Below are 21,637 nucleotides of genomic sequence, written 5' to 3'. Positions count from 1 at the left end.
AAAACAGTGACGTGACATACAGCCAAGTATGGTGACCCATACTCAGAATTCGTGCTCTGCATTTAACCCATCCAAAGTGCACACACACACCGTGAACACACACACACACCGTGAACACACACCTGGAGCAGTGGGTATCATTTATGCACTCACTCACTTATAAAAAGATCACATTAGCAATTAAAGAAAAAAAACACTTCAGCAAAACATGCTCAGGTCAAAGTCTCTGAATCATTTAAGCTCACAAATGTTTAAATGGGGAGTCCCACTGTATGAAGAATTATTGAGTATAATATGTCACACTTTACTTTATTTTGCTATCCTCACTTACATAAATGAACTGCACCCGCTAGTTAAAAAAGATCAAAAATTCTATCTGGTGTCTTATATATTTTTGGTTTGACTGTTTAATCACAAAGGTTTTGGCCTACACCGCACAGCTCTACAAACCTGGAGCTTTTTTCACCATTTTGTTCACCAGGATATTGGCGCGCTCACCTCGTTGAACAGAAGTTCCCGCCGCTGCTGCTTCCTCAGGTCCATCTTCTTCACGGCCACCTGTTTGCCGCTGTGCTTCTCGGTGGCGATGCACACGATTGCCGTGGATCCCTCTCCGATCTTCAGGAAGTTGTCCAGATACTCGCGCGGGTCACCGGGGTTCACCACCAGCTGCAGCGCCGCGCGGAACTGTTCGTGGGACACCCTGCAGGGCGGCTGCTCGGAGGCCGAGCCCCAGCTGGGCGGTGGATAGGCCCCGGGCCCCGGGATGAAGGGCGAGGAGGGCTGTGAGTGTGCTCCCTGTGGGGTGTAGGGGCTGGGCTGCGGCGGCGGACGGTAGTGGTACTGGAGACCGGCGGGGTAACCGGGTTTACCGTGGCTCTGAGGTAGTTTGAAGGGAACTCGTGGATACGTCTCGGGCCCTGGCCGATGCGGACTCCCATCTCGGGCCCCGCGCTCGTACTCGCCCTGTTTCATCCAAACACAAAACATCTTGGGCCTCATTAGGGTTGGGTATCGTTTGAATTTTATCAATTCCGATTCCCTGTTTCAATTCTATTGTGGTTAAAGTCAAACATTTAGATATCAAACATATTTATTCTGTCTCAAAACATTTAGTTGAAGCTGAATACCATGAACAAAAATCAGCCGGCTGCATAAAAACTGGAGTCGATTAAGAGCTGTTTGTGTGCAAAATAGAGCCGCATTGATTATGGATAAATTAAGACTTTAGGTTGTAGTTCTCTCACAATTCTGAAAAAGAAATATTATACAACTAAACAAAATCTCATGGAATATATGAATAGAATAATTCAATGACTCACTCAAGATTTACTTGTTTCATTACTGGATGAATCAGTGTTTTTGAATAATTCTCTTGAATGAATGATTCAAAGACAAATGCATTTTTAACAGCCCCCATTTGCCGGCTAAAAAAAAAAAAGAAAAAAGATAGACACATGAATTGATAGGTGGAACTGAAATTAAAATTTTACAGCAAGTATCCGATTGCTGACCTTAAGTATACGATTCTGGAATTGGAACTGATTTTCGATTCCCAACCTTAGGGCTCATTTATAAAATGTTATGCAGAAACCATCCTAAATTTGGTTTTACCATCATTCCTCAAATATGCGTACATGTGATTCATAAAATCAACGTACACACAGAAAAACAAAACGCACAAACTGTATGGCTCTCTTTCAGATGTGAAATCTATGAATCGCAAATAATCGTGTTAATAGTTTCAGCTCTCTGCCTTGTAAACGACTCTTAATTAATGTCAAAGATCACCAGTCATCATCCAAATTCTTTAATTCAGAACAGCGAGCTGCAAGAACAGCTTACATTTCCAGAAACCTGCGGTACTCCGACAAGAGACGGTGCACGTCAGCTCAGACCCTGACGTGACGCATAGCACTGTTCCACGTCAAAGACAGTGTTTACAAATATGAGCACTGATGTATACAAAAGCACACACACTCTAAGATTAAATCTGAGTGTACACATGCTTTATAAATAAGCCCACATGAGTGAATAATGCAGACAGGAGCAGCAGCAGAAGACGCTCATGATTCCTCATTACAGGCCTGCGATGATCCTCAAACGCTCGTTTATCACCGAGCTGCTGTCTCCTGAGGAAACGGCCCTCGAACTGAGGCTCAATGTCACACATTACAGCAGGACTACAAACCATCACACTGACACTGGAATCATATGATCATTCTGTCATCATGTACAAAACAAAGAGGTGTGAACATTCAGATAAAGATCCGTGTTGTTTTTACCAAACAGAAATAACAGTTTAAAACAGCTGTTTTCTGTGTGAATCTCTGTAAACTGTAATTTATTCTGTGATGACAAAGCAGTATTTTCAGCATCATTACTCCAGTCTTCAGTGTCACATGATCTTCAGAAATCATTCTAATATGATGATCTGCTGCTCAAGAAACATTTCTGAAAACATTTTTATTAATCAAGGATTCATTAATTTGACCAAAAGTGACAGTAAAGACATTTATGTTACAAAAGATTAATATTTCAAATAAACTCTGTTCTTTTGAACTTTCTATTCATCTGTGAATTCTAAAAAATAAAATGTATCACGGTTTCCACAAAAATATTGTGCAGCACAACTGTTTTCAACATTGATAATAATCAAAAAATGTTTCTTGAGCAGCAGAGCATCATATTAGAATGATTTCTGAAGATCATGTGACACTGAAGACTGGAGTAATGATGCTGAAAACACAGCTGTTTTAAATATGAATAATACAATCAAATATTAATAATATTTCAAAAGTTCCTTAAAAAATATTGAAAAATGTAATTATTAATTTTTATTATAATAATTACTACTTAATTATTCAAACTTGTACTGTTAGTGTATGTGATACACACATACAGAAGCGAGTGAAAGCAGCGCTGAGAGGTTTCCAGCATGCGTACAGTGAGAGGCAGGAATAAAGCATTAGGAAGACCGCAGTCACGACGGATCTGACTCTCACACAGTTAGTGTGCAGGGTCACGGTGGGCGGCAGATTGAATTATTCCCACCACGCCCCGAACACAAAAAGATGACACGACACGGATCGTCATCTAAGCGCCTGATGATGAGAGCGCTGGCTGTAATTACGCCGGTGGACTCGTTTAATCAATCATCCCCCGGCGAGGCTGTTCATGGGCCGGAGAAAGTCCCGAGACCTCCTTTCCCAACCGGCACCGCTGGCTGATCCATGTTCGTTAAATGCACATTAATCTGAATTTGGCAGCGTAATCAACAACCCCCAACTGGAGTGTGAAATTGAATTCTGTGGTGGAACACGCCGCCGCGGCTTTATGCAAGGGCTGCAGAAAAGGAAGGTGCCACAACATCAGTTCATCACAATGAGCGGAGCGTGCCCGAGTTCCCAAGTCCCCGAGCTGTCGGCCTTTAACGGCCCGCGATTCCCAGCAGCGCCCACAAAACGCTGGGCTCGCTGAAAGTGACCGAGTCGAGGTGAATGAGAAAGAAAGAGGTTCCATTATGACACCGCTGAGACGAGACTGATGGGAGTTCAGCCTGAATCACAGCCAACTCTCTCTCACACACACACACACACTCAAACACACACTCACCTGTACTGCTCAATACAGTCGACATACAGTACAACACCGCTGTGTACATCACCCGAACGCACCAGAAACACGCTCATACTTCACCCCAAACATCAGCAGAAAGACACATGAAAGCACATGTAGTGGAATGCAAATCAAGAGTTTGTGCATCGTGCCATTATTTTCATGACACTTTTAAACACAAATTTCTCATTAATCATTAAACACTGTGAATTTAGATCTTTAAAAACACACTAGATGAGCTGAATTTGGTTACACTTCATTTTGATCGTCCACTTTAGACATTCTGTTAACTATAAGTATCTTTGCAACTAAATGTCAGCTAACTCTCAGAGGAGACTGTTAGGTGAGGTTTAGGGTTAGTAGAATACTTTGGCATATACTTGCAAAGTTTCTCGTAGTCAGTATGTTGTGGACCCATCAAAATAAAGTGTTAGCAGATATTAAGCAGACACTCTACTAATACTCTAATGACTGCTAGTTGACATGTAGTTACAAAGTTACTTACTGTTAGTAGAATGTCTAAAGTGGACCATCAAAATAAAGTGTTACCCTGGCCTGAATTTAAGAGGCCAGACAAAGGTTTGGGGGATGAAAATATTAACAATATTCAGTTTTTTTAATGAATCTTGCAGATTCTGAGGGGATATAAATGTATGTTGCTATATATCAAGGAGTTATTCAGCGGCCAAATGCACTTATAATGCGTAAAGTGTAAAAGCATCTGCCTGCCTTGCAAATCCACTCCTTGATTTTCAATATTTATTTTTAATATTGAATACTGAATATTTATTATGCACTTTTGCTGCCACAATATATTTAAATAAAACCATGGATCTGTTTTAGAATAAAATGTTATTTGGGAAGTGAAAATGTGTCATAAAATAAAAAGGAAAAAATTATTTATCGTTTCTTCTGATTCTTCATGAGATTCACCTGATGATGGTAATGGTTAGACTAAATACAAAGATATAAGTATTTTTTTTTAAATGAATGTTGTTGATTCTATGGGAGTGTGAGTTATTTTACTATCATTAGGATATTATTATTAGTTTTTTATTAACCAGTGTTTGTATTATTAACTATGTATTATCTAATTTTTTTATATTTCTGTATTCATGTTAATTTTTGCTAAAGTTTTAGTAATTTTGTTGTGCAGTGTTGTGAATTTTTGAGAAATGTTGCCAGGCAACTAGCTGACATAAATAGAGGTTTTTTTTTTTTTTTTTTTTTCAGATGAGGTTATTTTCGATAATGTTTACTTATGTTTGTTTCAAATAAAATTTTTATTTTATTCAGATAATGTTTATTTTTAATAATGTTTACTTATGTTTGTTTCAAGTAACAAAATGTAAATTTTTTATTTTAGTTTTAATTTTAGTTTTAGTAAAGTATATTAACCCTGATGTAAATCTATGTTGTAAAATATTGAGGAGTTATCAAGGAAGTGGCCTTATACAGTTCTGATGTGCACGGATTACAGTAGTCCTGGAGTATCTGTGAATTGAAATGACAAGAGCTCAAGCGTGTGTAAATGAAGGTCTGCGATGAGCCGCTGTTATCGAGGAGATGCTACGCTTCTGTTAATTGATTCCTGCGCCGCTCTCATGAGTAATTCTGTGTCTCCGGCCGCCGCGCTCTTTTCACGGGTGAGTAGATTAAGAACTGACACCAGATCCATCACGGAGCCGGTGCTGCGAGATAATACGCCCTACACGGCCTGCGGGTGAGGAGCGGACAGTGTATCTGCAGCCTTTAACTCAACACAGCTGGATGCTTCCATTGGGAACAATGCGGCATTTGTACAGGAACGGGAGGCGTATGAACAATGAGCTTTAATGCAATGTAAAACACCTGTCAAATGCATCAGATTAGATCTTTAAAAATGCACTGGATGAACCGAATTCATACTGTTTTAAAATAAATGTTATTCAGAGAGGACGAAGGTTTTTTGAGGGTAAAAATTATGCTTTAAAAAAATTCTTCATGATGACGGTGATACTGGGAATAAATACAAAACAACATGCCTTCTTTAATGCAACTTTCAGATTCAGGAGGTGTAAATTTATGCCGTAATATACTGAGTTATTCAGTGGCCTAATACACAAGCAGATGAAATAAAAGGTAAAAGGATTTGCCAAATGCATGAAATCAGATCTTAAAAAACATACTGAGATTACTGCACTGAGTTTACTGATGTGGAGATTCTGCAGATGTAAATTTATATTGCAATATATTGAGGAGTTATTGAGGAAGTGGCCTAATACTCTTCTAATGCAGAAAGTGCATGAAATGCAATGTAAAATCATCTGCCAAATGCATGCATGCAAATTCAGCACTCTTTAATGATGTTAAAGTAAAATTCTGTCATTAATTACTCACCCTCATATCTTTCCAAACTGGTAAGACCTTCGTTTATCTTCGGGAACACAAATTAAGATATTTTTGATGAAATCCGAGAGCTTTCTGACCCTGACCCTAACCCTAACAATGCAACTGAAATGTTCACAGGCCCAGAAACGTAGTAAGGACATTGGTAAAACTGTCCATGTGACATCAGTGGTTCGACCCTAATTTTACCAAGCTACGAGAATACTTTATTATAATGACTTTATTCAACAGTCCTTCTCCACCAAATCAGGTCTTCTGCCATTATACCTCTGCACGTAAAACAATGCATGCATCGTGGTACTCTACATAATTGAGGAATACATGATTTTATACATGAATAAAATGATTATTTTTGTTTTCTTTGTGCACAAAAAGTATTCTTGTAGCTTCATAAAATTAGGGTTGAACCATTGATGTCACATGGACTGTTTTACTGATGTCCTTGGTACGTTTCTATGTCTGGGAACATTTCAGTTGCATTGCTGTCTATGGAGGGACAGAAAGCTCTCAGATTTAATCTAAAAATGTTCTGAAGATGAACAAAGGTCTTACGGGTTTGGAACGACATGAGGGTGAGTAATTAATGACAGAGTTTTCATTTTTGGGTGAACTATCACTTAATCTATCACTTACTTTTTTATTGTACATTTTTACTGCCACAAGATGTTTGAGCAACACCAAGGATCTCCATGGAGCCTTTTAATCCAAAATCTGCCATGCAATGATCTCTGAGCAGGCAAACTGTATTTGACCATCACATGCAAATGTTGCATCATCAGTAGCGGTTCACTTTGTCAAGTCTGGATTTATCTTGCATTGACTGTGCCAGAGAATCACACAAACTTATAGTGTGAATGCATCCCTAATGCACTGGCACATTTTGACATGATGCCCCTACAGGACAATAAAAGCCAAACCCATCATAATTAGGAGGCTGATTAGATCTTTACCTTGCCCATGAGGAGTGAAGACGTGTTCTCGGACAATCTGGGGTACGTGTACGAGCTGTACGGCCCCTGCGGCGCAGCTTTAAATGCGCTGATGCCGTACGGTAGGCTGGGCTCCTGCAGGCCTGACCCCGAGCGCGAGCGCTGGCGGATGGTCGGCTGGGGGCTCGTCTGACTGATGTACGAGGACTTGGGCCTCTTGTCGTAGTCCTCTCTCAGTCCCGCTCCGTATCCCCAGTCTCCGTCGGGATAGTTCATCTGCCCGCTGTGGATGGAGCCGCGTGACGGCGTTCCCAGCGGATGCTCCCGATAGTCCTGACTGGATCCGCCCAGAGAGGCACGGTAATAGTCCCTGCGGCCGCCCATGGCCATCTCGGCAGTGGACAGCCGCATCTTGCTCTCCAGGTAGGCATGGTAATGCTTGTCTTAGTCGGGTGGCATCTTGGCGTAGTCCGAGGACTTCTGCGGCATGGCGTCAGGATAGAAGGGGCTGCGGATGGGATGGCCGTTCTGTCTGAGAGAGAAGCGGTAGTGCCGTCCGACCGCCCACTCGCCATCGTGGACGCCTCGGTCGCGGTACGCCTCTAGCGAGAAGTCTTTACTGCTGTCCAGGTCGCACGAGAAGCGGCCGTAATAGTGTCCGAAGCCGTTCTCCTCCGGTCCGCTGGCGTTGGACGTGGACGCAGACGCTGGTTTGCTCCCGCCGGACTGATGGGCTCCAGGCGGACTCTCTTTCCTCAGAGAGTTGGAGCGGGTGACAGAGATGCTGTCAAACTCCTCCAGCAGGCCGTTGATGGAGGCATCCTTGGGTGGCCGGCTCCCGCGGACGATGGTCTGCAAAGAGAAGGCAAGAGAGTCAGTGAGAGGCACAAAGACGTACAAGAAGGTCCAGGCCTACAGTGGTGGCCAAAATGATTAGAACACTAATATTTCCAGCAGCTAAAAAATGGTTTTAAGCCAGTTATTTCTATCTTTTGCTGTAGTGTGTCAGTAGGAAGTATCAGTTTACATTTCCAAACATTAATTTAGCCATTAATTGTAATAATGCAGTGAGATTTTTGTGCATCATCACTGGATTATCACAATTAATGGCTAAATGAATGTTTGGAAATGTAAACTGATATTTCCTACTGACACACTACAGCAAAAGATAGAAATAACTGATTTAACCATTTTTTAGCTGGTGAAAGTACTAATGTTCTAATCATTTTGGCCAGAGTCAAACAGCAGTGGGAGTGGGATCAGAAAACGTTTGGCAGTAGTGCAATCACGAGCCGAGCCTGAATAAAATCACAGCGTTGCTCATCTCATCCCACTGCTGCTTAAGCACTTTACACAGCTGCGTCGTGACTCACCGCAGAATAAACCTGAAACAGACCCAAATATAAGAGTAACACGAGCTGAAAGGCCCGATGGATGGTTTTTCCCAAACTAGTCTTCCAAAACTACACTACAATTACACGTGCAGATTTAGAAAATGAGTCTTTTCATATTTTCCATACAGATTGGCCTAAACCAGGTAAAAGCCAATCCCACACACAGTTCTTTTAAGAACTGATCACTGAAAGGTTCTTTGGGGGAACCAAAAATGGTTCTGTGGTTTTATGGCATTGCTGTAAAAAATATCTTTTAAAACCTTTACCTTTATACAGTATCTATTTGCATTATTTTAGAGTAACTGCTACTGTATGCACAAGGACAAATTGTGATTATTTACTATATAAATGATCAAATCTTAAAAGAAGAGACTGTATTTCTAGACATTACTGTACAGTATGTGACGTATGCAGCTCCAGTAAAGAGAGGCCGCTGTGATCTTGACCTGCATCTGCAGTATAAAAACTCTCTGACCTCATTTAGTTGCTGCTGCGGCTCTTTAAGTAACATCAGATGACCTGATGGAAAACTAGTACAAAAGCTGGAGGTTCTAGATCACAGATGATCTAGAACACAGTGCTTTAAGCATGCAGTAGACTTTAGTTCCAGATGCACTTGCCTGTCATCAATCAAAACACCTTGATGAGATCATTCAAATGGATTTAAAACTCTGGTCACATTCAGCTGTGAAACTCCAGCCAAAGCTACATGAATCTTTAAAAAAGTTTTCAATTTTCTCATCGTAGGTTCTTCAGATTAATTTTTGGTTTTATGGTTCTTTGAAGCATCAAAACATATTGTAGATGCTTTTCTAAACAACCAGAAAACAACTCTGTGGATATTAAGAACCTTTTTCTATGGCTTCATGCTGAAAATGCCTTTTGGATCTGATTGATCTTCTGGTTGATTTCTTTAATATGAGGATAAACTCATGAACAGCTGAGACACAGTTGGGGCCAGAATGAGATCTAAGCAATTGGATCACATTCACATGCACATCATTTTCAGATGAAGGTCCATGTTAAACCTTTACTCTGAAGCTCGACAGATGAATGTCATCAAAACACAACCAGATTCTCAATGTTTTATAGGAAGCTCAAGAATCCACAGATCAGAAGAGCTGGAACGTGTCATTAGGTTAAGAGAAAGAGAGGAGCTAATAAACGTCACAGTCTGAGTTTCAGCACGGGAGAGAAAATACATCTCCTGGATGGGCCAGTGTCCTCCTCACAGCAGCACTACACGGAGTGTCATCCATCTCTTTAATGCGCGTGTCACCACTGCGCTCTGAGCTCAGTCCATCTGAGGAGAGTAGGATCACAGGCCTTTACACCTCTGATCCACTATAGAGCCGCTAACACTCACTCACACGCTGGCCCTAACACTCACATTCACTCATGCTAACACACTCACTCACATTTACACTCGCTCACCCTAACACTCACATTCACTCATGCTAACATTCACTCACACTAGTTCATGCTCACACTCACAGTCACTCACACTCATGCTCGCTCACGGTAATACTAACCCTGACTCACACTAACACTTACTTACGCTAACACTCACTCGCTCACCCTAACACTCACATTCAGTCATGCTACACACTCACTGACATTTACACTCGCTCACACTAACACTCACATTCACTCATGCTACACACTCATTCACATTTACACACATTCACACTTACACTCACTCACTCACTCCCTCACCCTAACACTCACATTCACTCATGCTAACATTCACTCACACTCATTCATGCTCACTCTCACAGTCACTCACACTCACGCTCGCTCACGGTAATACTAACCCTCACTCATGCTAACATTCACTCACACTCATTCATGCTCACACTCACAGTCACTCACACTCACACTCGCTCACGGTAATACAAATCCTCACTCACACTAACACTTACTCACGCTAACACTCACTCGCTCACCCTAACACTCACATTCACTCATGCTAACATTCACTCACACTCATTCATGCTCACTCTCACAGTCACTCACACTCACACTCGCTCACGGTAATACTAATCCTCACTCACACTAACACTTACTCACGCTAACACTCCTCACCCTAACACTCACATTCACTCATGCTAACATTCACTCACACTCATTCATGCTCACTCTCACAGTCACTCACACTCACACTCGCTCACGGTAATACAAATCCTCACTCACACTAAACATTCACTCACACTCATTCATGCTCACACACTCACAGTCACTCACACTCACACTCGCTCACGGTAATACTAATCCTCACTCACACTAACACTTACTCACGCTAACACTCACTCGCTCACCCTAACACTCACATTCACTCATGCTACACACTCACTCACATTTACACACATTCACACTTACACTCACTCACTCACTCCCTCACCCTGACAATCACATTCACTCATGCTAACACTCACTCACCCTCATTCATGCTCACACTCACAGTCGATCAAACTCACGCTTGCTCACACTCACTCACACTAACACACTAACACTAACACTCGCTCACACTCACTCACACTAACACACACTAACGCTAACACTCGCTCACACTCACTCACACTAACACACACTAACACTCGCTCACACTAACACTCTGCTCAAACTCACACTCGCTCACACTCACTCACACTAACGCACACTAACACTCGCTCACACTCACTCACACTAACACACACTAACACTCGCTCACACTCACTCACACTAACACACACTAACACTCGCACACTAACACTCGCTCACACACACTCAGCTCAAACTCACACTCGCTCACACTCACTCACACTAACACACATTAACACTAACACTCGTTCACACGCACTCACACTAACACTCGCTCACACTCACTCACACTAACACACACTAACACTCGCTCACACTCACTCATACTAACACTCACTCACACTCACACTAACACACACTAACACTCGCTCACAATCACTCACACTAACACTCGCTCACACTCACTCATACTAACACTCACTCACACTCACACTAACACACACTAACACTCGCTTACTGTAAACACACACTAACACTAACACTCCCAAAAAACAACAAAAACAAAAACACACCAAAACCACCCAAACTAACACACAACTTGTTCAACCATCTCGCTCACACTAACACTCACTCAAACTCACACTCGCTCACACTCACTCACACTAACACACATTAACACTAACACTCACTCACACTAACACTCGCTCACACTCACTCACACTAACACACACTAACACTCGCTCACACTCACTCACACTAACACTCACTCACACTAACACTAACACACACTAACACTCGCTCACACTCACTCACACTAACACTCGCTCACACTAACACTCAGCTCAAACTCACACTCGCTCCCACTCACTCACACTAACACACACTAACACTAACACTCGCTCACACTAACACTCAGCTCAAAGTCACACTCGCTCACACTCACTCACACTAACACACACTAACACTAACACTCGCTCACACTCGCTCACACTAACACACACTAACACACACTAACACTCGCTCACACTAACACTCAGCTCAAACTCACACTCGCTCACACTCACTCACACTAACACACATTAACACTAACACTCGTTCACACGCACTCACACTAACACTCGCTCACACTCACTCACACTAACACTCGCTCACACTAACACTCAGCTCAAACTCATACTTGCTCACACTCACTCACACTAACACACACTAACACTAACACTCGCTCACACTCACTCACACTAACACACACTAACACTCGCTCACTTGTTCACTTACACTCACTCACATTTCTCAATTATCTCTTGTGTTTAGCAGAAGATAGACATGAGGGTAAATAATGATCCGTTTTGGTGGACTACTGAAATTATTAAAAATGCTTTAAAGTATAAAAACTCTCTGTTTTTAATGCAAGGTGCTGCAGAGTCCAGCGTGATGTTTGTAATTGTGCTGCTGCTGAGACGGCTGGAGGTGACGGAGGTTAATTATGTGTCGAATCTCTGTCATCTGCCCTCACTCCTGTGAATGAGCTGGCCATCTTTGGGCCATTTGGAGGTGTTAGCATTAGCTCTGTATGACAGCAGCCATATTTCAGCAGCCGCGTCTCCGGTCTGTCGTGTGGCGATAAGCGGTAATAGATCCGGTGGCGGCGCGGCGTTGAGCATCTCGAGGAAAGCGCAGGACGGCCTCGTCCACAGATAAGCCAGTATTAACCTTGAGCGTAATGAAGTGTGCGGTGGTGCGACGTAATTAATGACTCTGCCCTCGGCTGCTGTGCTGCTGACTATACTGACTGTGTTTCCTGCGTACAGTACAGCTGGCCAATGACCACGCAGCATCCGCCGGCCTGATCCGCGCATACAAAAACTCCAACCACCAACCAGACACCTCTGACGCGTGTGCTATATCTGCATTGACGTCATGGAGATACTGTTCCAGTATTTCACAAGCAGACTGTAAATACACTATAGTAGCAACATGTTTACCTCAGCACGTATATTATGAAAAACTGTTATATTTAAGTCAGTTTTATTTTAGTATTAATTTCAGTTTCAGTTTTTAGTTAACTATAACATCATTAGCTGAGATTCGATATTATAATTTATATTTACATTTAGTCATTTAGCAGACACTTTTAATTATATTTACATTTAGTCATTTAGCAGACACTTTTATCCAAAGTGACAATAGAACAATAGAAGTAATCAGAGCAACAAGAGATAACAGTATACAAGTGCTTCGACAAATCTCAGTTAGTCTACACAGTGCAAGGTTTTTAAAAAATAAAAAATAAATTAGACCAAAACGAGTAGAATAGAACAGAATAGAATAGAATAAGTAAATGCTATTATTATTTGGTGCTGGCAAAACACACACACACACACACGCACACACACACACACAATTCTCATTATGAGCGCAGTTGTAATTTGCAGAGTGAAAAGTTTGACCCAAACAGAATCCACACACACGCTGCATGTGAAGGGTGTGTTTGACTGACTATGTAAGTATGTAGATAAAGTTGGACATACTTTCAAAGCCAATAAGGTCTAATATGATTTAATAAGATAACAAATGTAATTTTACTGTATAATGGTGGCTTTATCATATGATTTACAATGCAAAGAAGATCTACATGTCATAAGTTTTACTGTAACTTACTGCCAGTCAAAACTGACTTTTTTTTAGCTAAATTTAACAAGGTTTTCAAAGTCCATATAGAAATTTTCTGGTTTTGATAGCAGCCCATGAGAATGAGCACAAAAAACATGATCAGATTTAGGAAACGTTTGCACAAATGAAGAATGAGATCAAAATCTCATGCAGTTCAGACTGATTCCTGCAGTGAGAAGATCAGAGCTCCTCTGCTGCCATCTGCTGCTCATCGTCACACACTGCACATGCACACGCACACTCTCTCTCTCTCTCTTCATCATCATCATCTTCATGTGAAAGTCCATGAGCAACTATCTATGAATGACAAGCATAATTTAACAATGATTAAAACTTAATTTTATATATATTTATACATTCTATTATATGCTGTACATAATTATATAAAATAAATATATGATGATATACACCACCAGCATTGAATTTATGTTTTTCTTTATCATAAAAGCTTTTGCTTAAATGACTGAGTATTAGTTTAAAATTAAGTTTAAAGTTTTGAAATTAAGTTTAGAGAAGTTAATTGTTAAGACAAACACACACACACACACATATATATATTATATATATATATATATATATATATATATATATATATATATATATATATATATATATACAGACATACATATACACAGTTGATTCACCTCATCACTGCAAACACATTCTGGAAATCAAGCTGCTGCTCTCACAATGTCCACAAGAGGACGTCAGTCTGTGCACACATCAGTGCTCAACACACACACACACACACACACACACACACACACACACACACACACACACAAAAAAACCAAATAAAAAAATCCAAATATCACACCCATATCTATATCCCACACAAACACAGCGAGCAAACCCACAACAATCATGTGTTCTTTAAAAGAATCAATTCCTTCGTCTAAAACCATGGATGTTTCAGTAATACTTTACTTTAAGCCCTTATGTTTAATGCACTATGAAGATATCCATGATGCACTCTATAATGCATTATATCTTCAAATAAATCAATGTAACCAGAGTTAAAATGCATTATAATATTTACAGACTCTGTCTCATCTGAAATTGGTTGTTTGTCATTTGTTTTATTGTGTTTTACCTTCTAAAGAAATAACCATGAATCGATAAGCGTTGTAATGCATTGTACTGATTATTCATAGGACAACAGAATTTATTATAAGGTGCATTACAAGGTTTAATTAATGCATTAAATACTTATAATGCATTACATAAAGGCTTTAAGATTCTTTTTTCAATCTCTATCATTCATCCTTCCATACTGTTCACAAACATGAGAATTATCAATAACGCACATCTATCAATCACTATAAGAGGACAGATTCATAAAACGTTTAAACGTCCAGATACTCTTATTGAACGTCAAATAACCTCAGAATCAACACTGAGTACAGAGACAATAACATTAATAATTAACGTTCTGTGTCTTTATTCATCCGGTGTGATCAAATGACACAAATCCGTTTGATAATATCAACATTTCAAAACATGGTTAAAAATATCACAATGGCTTTCAAATGTTCATTTACTTTTCATTGTGTTAATACACTGCAAAAAAAAATAATATTCTCTTAGTATTTTTGTCTTGTTTTCTAGTATAAGTATCTAAACATTCTTGAATCAAGATGCTTTTACTGTACAAGTAAAATAACGGAAGACACGTTTTTTTTTTTGTTTTTTTTTTTTTTTAAAACAAGCAAAAATATCTGCAAATGGGGCAAGAAAAATAATCTTGTTTAGCCTTTGAATTAAGATTATGTTTCTTACCCCACAGGCAAATAATTTTGTTTGTTTTAAGCAAAAATGTTTGCAATTTTTTCAAACAAATTTCTTATTATTTTTTTTAGAAAACAAGACTTCATATCTTAAGTCATTTTACTTGTAATGTAAATGCATCTTGATTACAAGTATGTTCATATTTGTATTAGAAAAAAACAAGACAAAGATACTGAGTAAGAAACTTATTTTTTGCAGTGTGATATTCACTTTTACATAAAAGACTCCTGGATGTACAACACAAGCACCATGAATGATAAAAAGGCTTGAGCAGGAGCGAGCCGCGTGAGGTTTCTGAGTGAAGGACCTGATTTGAAAGCAGTGATGGATGAGTGTTTACGGCTGGGAAAACGAAGCTTTGCTCCACTGACCGACAGTTATTTTCACACAGTTTGTATTAAGTAGTAATATAGTAAAAAACGCAGATATTAAAAGGCGGCAATCAGAAAAACACATAATAAAAAAACAATCTCTAATACACACAATAAAATAAATAAATAACACAAACAAAATGTGCAAAGTTTCACGTTAAATGGTTTCCCATAAAAACCATTAGGAGGAAAACACTGAACCCATTAAGCGGATGCGTTCATATTCCGGCCTCATGTGCTTGTCTTCTGTCTGTAAACTATGCATCATTCATATAGAGAATATTACTGTTTAAAATATATTAATGCACTTTAAGTGTTTTTACAACATTTTGTCGAGCTATTGAGTGATTGAAATATTGCAGCAGGGTGCGTTAATATGGTTTGCAAATGGCCAAAACTTGCATTTGGTTCACATACCTTTGTTTTATTATTGTGAGAGGTGATCTAAATATTTACTGGCTGTGAAACAGATGGAAAGTTGACAGGCTTGTGCTGCAGTTCTATGGATGTTTTGCCTCCAGGTCTTCGAGCCGGTCACGTGACTGAAAGCTATGAATAGAGACAGCCCTAAATCAAACATAAGTGAGCACAGAAGCAAGTCATCAGTAGCACAGGTATCTGTTGTAGCAATAGACAACAATACATTGTATGAGTCACAATTATACTTTCTCTTTTATGACAAAAAATCATTAGGATATTAAGTAAAGATCATGTTCCATTGAAGATTATTTAGTAATTTCCTACCGTAAATATATCAAAACTTAATTGATTGATAGTAATATGCATTGCTAAGAACTTCATTGAACAACTGTCTAAAGATGATTTTCTCAATATTTAGATTTTTTTGCTCCCTCAGATTCCAGACTTTCAAATAGTTGTACCTCAGACAAATATTGTCCTCCTAACAAACCACACATCAATGGAGAGATGATTTATTCAGCTTTCAGATTATGTATACATCACAATTTCAGAAATTGACCCTCATGACTGGTTATGTGCTCCAGGGTCACAAATGACTTTTTCAACAACAAGTGATTTTAGCTCCGTAATCCACTCAGAAACATGCATCAAAATCTTGCCTTGCCTGCTTTTACCAGCGATTGGTTGTCGCTTGATATTTGCATAAAGTCGAGGAACCTTTTTGACGCTCTCGGGCCGCTTTCAATCCCACAGTTCTCACTGCTCGCTCACTGCTGTGCAATAACTGCGCTCATAAAGCATGGACCTGCAGCAGTCCACAGACTCTGCCTTCATTTGATGCGACCGGCTAAAACTCCAATGACACTCCAGACACAGAACTGTTCTGAGACGTGACAACTGCATTAACAAACACCTCCTCTTCAACACACCACAGTCTGACAGCGGCACACACAACATGGAAGGTCCATCAGCCAGCAGAAGAAACTGATTACTGATGCTGATCAAGTGTGAGACACCCGTTTCAGCTGAACACATGCTGAACGCCCAGCTGTTGAGTCTTGTAAAGCACGGGGGCGATGGTTACTGACACACACGGCCCTGCCAATAAGGCAATGCAAGCGTTTCTAAAAAATACACCCGACTAAACCCCCAGTGACTCACGCAGTGACCCGCAGGAATGAACTGGTCCACCTGACACTGATAACCAGAGAGAATCAACAAACTAACACAAGCCACACTGGACCACAAGAAGAGAGTCTGAACTTGAGACAAGAAAATGTCAGAAAAAAGCTCTTGATTGGGGGATTAAAACTGAAAATCTGGAAACCACAGCCATGTATGTTGAAGTTATTCAAATCAATCCAATGTGTACAGAGTTGTGCAGAGAGCAACAAAAATATATGTATGATGTATGTTTATGTATGCAAGATACACTCTCTTTATGTATATATATGCACACACTGTGTGTTTCAATGGTAGACCCATCGTAAACAAGCTTTGTGGTCACAATTATGAATACACGACCACTGATATAAACTTATTGTATTTTATATGTACAATAAGCAGAATAATTGGAACATAAAGTGGAGATATGGTTAGAAAGCATTGCAGTGTGTCAGTCAAGTCCGAGTCAAGACACACCCCATACAGCAGCGCATTATAACATCTGTCTCAGCTAGTCTGACAGAAGATCAAAGAAACCATAGGAGTGAGTGATCATTACAAAAATGCTCATCAAATACATTACACACATATTTGGTGTGTGCTTCTGCTGTTTGAGTGTCAGCTTTCAGAAACTGTGTGACAAGGAAAGATTCTGTGTGTGATCAGTTGAAAAAAAACTGTAACTTAACTTAAAGGGATAGTTCACCCAAAAATGGAAATTTGATGTTTATCTGCTTACCCCCAGGGCATCCAAGATGTAGGTGACTTTGTTTCTTCAGTAGAACACAAATTATGACTTTAAACTTCAGGCGTTGCAGTCTCTCAGCCGTATAATGATTTGCAATGGTAACAAAATCTATTAGAGTAAAAAAACATGCACAGACAAATCCAAATTAAACCCTGCTGCTCGTGATAATACGTTGATGTGTTAAGACACAAAATGATCAGTCTGTGGAAGAAAATGAACAGTATTTATATAGTTATTTACCCCTGATTCACACAATGTCCGAACTGTTAGAACTCTCCTGATCGTGTTCTCAGCAGCAGGCACGCAGACTTATAAGTGCATTACCGCCACCTATCTCTCAAGTGGACCATTGACACTCCTGATTGAGATTGTAGATAGAGTGTCAATGGTTCATTTGAGAGATAGGTGGCGGTAATGCACTTATAAGTCTGAGATCCTAAATACTAAGATGCTGCTGTGAAGCGCGTTCACAAGAGATCTAACAGTTCGGACATTGTGTGAATCAGGGTAAAAAACATATTTATAAATACTGTTCAGTTTCTTGCACAGACCGATCGTTTTGTGTCTTTACACATCAATGTATCGTCACGAGCCACAGGGTTTAATTTGGATTTGTCTGTGCATGTTTTTTTTACTCTCATAGATTATGTTACCATTGCCAAGCACTGTATTGCTGAGAGACTAAAAATCATAATTTGTGTTTTCTACTGAAGAAACAAAGTCATCTACATCTTGGATGCCCTGGAGTAAGAAGCAGATAAACATCAAATTTTTTTGGGTGAACTATCACTTTAAAGGCGCATTCTGCCTCCTACTGCATGACACCGGTATGACAGCAGACATAAAACAAGGATCGGCTGAGGAGAGCCCAGATCGATCAGTTCGGGACATCTCTAGTTAATTTACATACATTTCCAGAACAGAAACCTGAACATTGGTTCATAATTTTTCTTTGATTTTGTCGTCATTTAAGAGTTAAAGGTTATTCCGGAGGGGATTCTGGATTTCTCTTTTTATCGCTACATAAATCAGCAAATACTGTCAACAGAAAGAAAACAAACACATTTTCACTATGTTTAAAGAGTAAAATGTTGTATAAATCAGTGTGAATGAAATATGAACAAAACTTCAGAATATTGCAAGTATTGTATCTGAATCTAATGACAGAAACACATCCTGATCATATTTCATCAAAATAATAAACGGCATTTAAAGAAACTATCCTTCTCAGATCGTCATCAGTCTGGTGTCAACATGTATGTTATATATAACACATTGCAGCATTAACACTTCAGCACAGATGTTATGATTCATGCCAAGCAGCAGATGGAAACGACTCTCCGATCGAGCCGTATGACGTCGTTACGCAGCAGCATTCATAAAAGGGTTTATGAATCGGATCGGATCGGCTCCACACTCATCTGTCCATCCCTGGGATCTGCACTTCTGCATCTACAGCGTCTCTCATGCATTCGCCCCAAACACCGCAGAATATTAGAATGATTTCTGAGGGATCATGTGACTGGAGTAATTATGCTGAAAATGTCAGCTTTGAAATCACAGAAATATTCTTACATTTTAAAATATATTCAAGCAGAAAAACAGCTGTTTTAAATAGTAAAAATATTTCCAAATTTTTACTGCTTTGGCTGTATAATTGAATAAATAAAATGCAGGCTTGGTGAGCAGAAGAGACTTCTTTAAAAAAACATAAAGTCTTAATTTACTGTTCAAGACTTTTGACTGGTAGTGTATGTCCATAACTTATGAGCAGAGAATGCATGTGGCCCGATGAAGAGCACAAATAAAAGACCAAAAGAAGAGGAAGAGAAAAGAAACCGAGATGAAGAGAGAGAGAGAGAGAGAGGGGACAGAGAGAGAGAGAAGCAAGGATAGAGGGCATACTTTTCGCAACGGCGATTCTGCCAACCGACTTTCTTGGGAGATATCCTGTGAAGAGAGCAAGAGAATTAATATCTGTGTAAACCCTCTTCAGAGATAATCTCCTGCGTGCACCCGAGGCCTCCTGCGTCCAGTGCCTTCACCACACTAATCACATTTGAAAGGAATTACACTGAAATTTATTCGTGATTATTATTATTATTATTTTACTTGCTAAACTGTTGTTAAATTGTATATGTTCAACTCATTTCAATAAATTAAACATGCTTTTTTCATTATAAAAAACTGAATCTGGAAAAATAAAAAAATGGAATCCAGAAAATTTAAATGGAAAAAAAAGGAATTTGGTTATAAAAAATAAATAAAATAATAATTTTTAATAAATAAATAATGAATGATTGAATGGATGGATGGATGGTTATTTGGGGGAAACAATAAAAAACACGAAGTTTGGCGTTAAAAAATAAAATAGAATTTGGGGGAAACTAATTAGTAAAAAAATAGAATGGGGTAAAAAGAAAGATAAAATGGTTATTAGATTAAAAAAATTGAGGGTAAAAGTAGAACAGAACGTGTTAAAAAAAATAATAATTTGAGGATAAATAAAACAGAATTTGTAAAAAAATAAATAATTGAATTTGGTAAAAAAAAAATTTTTATTAGGTTAAAAATAAAAACATTTGGGGAAAAAAACTAAACTAAACGTTAACAAAATAAAATGGAATTTTTGGGAAAAATGAAAGTATCTTCAGCGTCCATATTTTCTCTTCATGTTGCTCCAAAGTCACATGCTGAACTGAATCTGATGAATCTTCACATCAACAGCTCATCGAGATCACGACTGCCGAGCTCCAAAGCTGACAAAATACCATTAACACACCATGAAAATATAGAAAGAACACAGACCTTATGAACGACCTCCACGGTACTTATACAGAGCGTTATGGTTTATTTTGTTCTTTTCAGACTTTGACAGTCATGGTGACCTTTAGATTCTCCTTCAGTTCAGCACACGAAGACATGATGGTGAGCGAATGATGACAGATGCTTGATTTCTGGGAGAAATTTAGTTAGTCTAAAAAAAATTAGAACCATAAAGCTGAGACCAGTGTAATATTGACGTGTGTGTTCTGGGACTCAAACCCGTGACTCTACGCCCATCAGACTTGCTACAGAACGGATGTTATTATCTCTGACTGTGATAACTACTGATGATGGTCTGCAGAGACACTGGACGCAGACAGGAGACGAGGACAGGACAGCAGAGCGCCTTTAACCCCAACACACACACATCATCACATCACAGAAGATCCTGCTGAGGCAGAGCCCTGGTTATGTGCTAAGGTTAGGGCTGGTTTAGTTGTGGGGCGAGTGGTGGTTCATGCTAGTTCGTGCTGGATTACTGGTTCAAGTGGCTGGTTAGCGTGCTGGTTAGTGCTGGTTTAGTGCTGGGTTATTGCTAGGTTATGCTGGTTAGTGCTAGTAAGTGCTTGGAAAGTAGTGCTGGTTAGTGCTAGCTTAGTGCTGGTTAGTGCTGGTTTAGTGCGAGGTCAGTGCTGGTTAGTGCTGTTAGAGTGCATGGTTAGTGCTGGTTAGTGCGGTTTAGTTGCCTAGTTAGTTGTGCTGGTTAGTGATGGGCTGTTAGTGCTAGTTAGTGCTGGTTAGCTGCTGGGTTAGTGCTTGTTATTGCTGGTTGTGTACCTAGTTAGTGCTAGTTTAGTGCTG

The 21,637-nt window shown here is 39.6% G+C and overlaps 1 protein-coding gene across 1 annotated transcript in view; it reads right to left on the bottom strand.

The window, feature by feature from the left end:
• Positions 1 to 21,637, bottom strand: part of pak5 (p21 protein (Cdc42/Rac)-activated kinase 5) — a 49,573-nt gene that overhangs the window by 10,754 nt on the left and 17,182 nt on the right. Inside the window, 3 exon segments of the mRNA XM_042755922.1 lie at positions 499 to 966; positions 6,957 to 7,787; positions 19,916 to 19,960. Coding sequence (XP_042611856.1) covers positions 499 to 966; positions 6,957 to 7,787; positions 19,916 to 19,960 — 1,344 coding nt within the window.

Source organism: Cyprinus carpio, unplaced genomic scaffold (assembly GCF_018340385.1).
Source record: "Cyprinus carpio isolate SPL01 unplaced genomic scaffold, ASM1834038v1 S000006757, whole genome shotgun sequence".
In the NCBI taxonomy this organism is placed as follows: Eukaryota; Metazoa; Chordata; class Actinopteri; order Cypriniformes; family Cyprinidae; genus Cyprinus; species Cyprinus carpio.
Note: the sequence above shows the minus strand (reverse complement) of the source record. Positions and strands in the feature narration are given on the sequence as shown.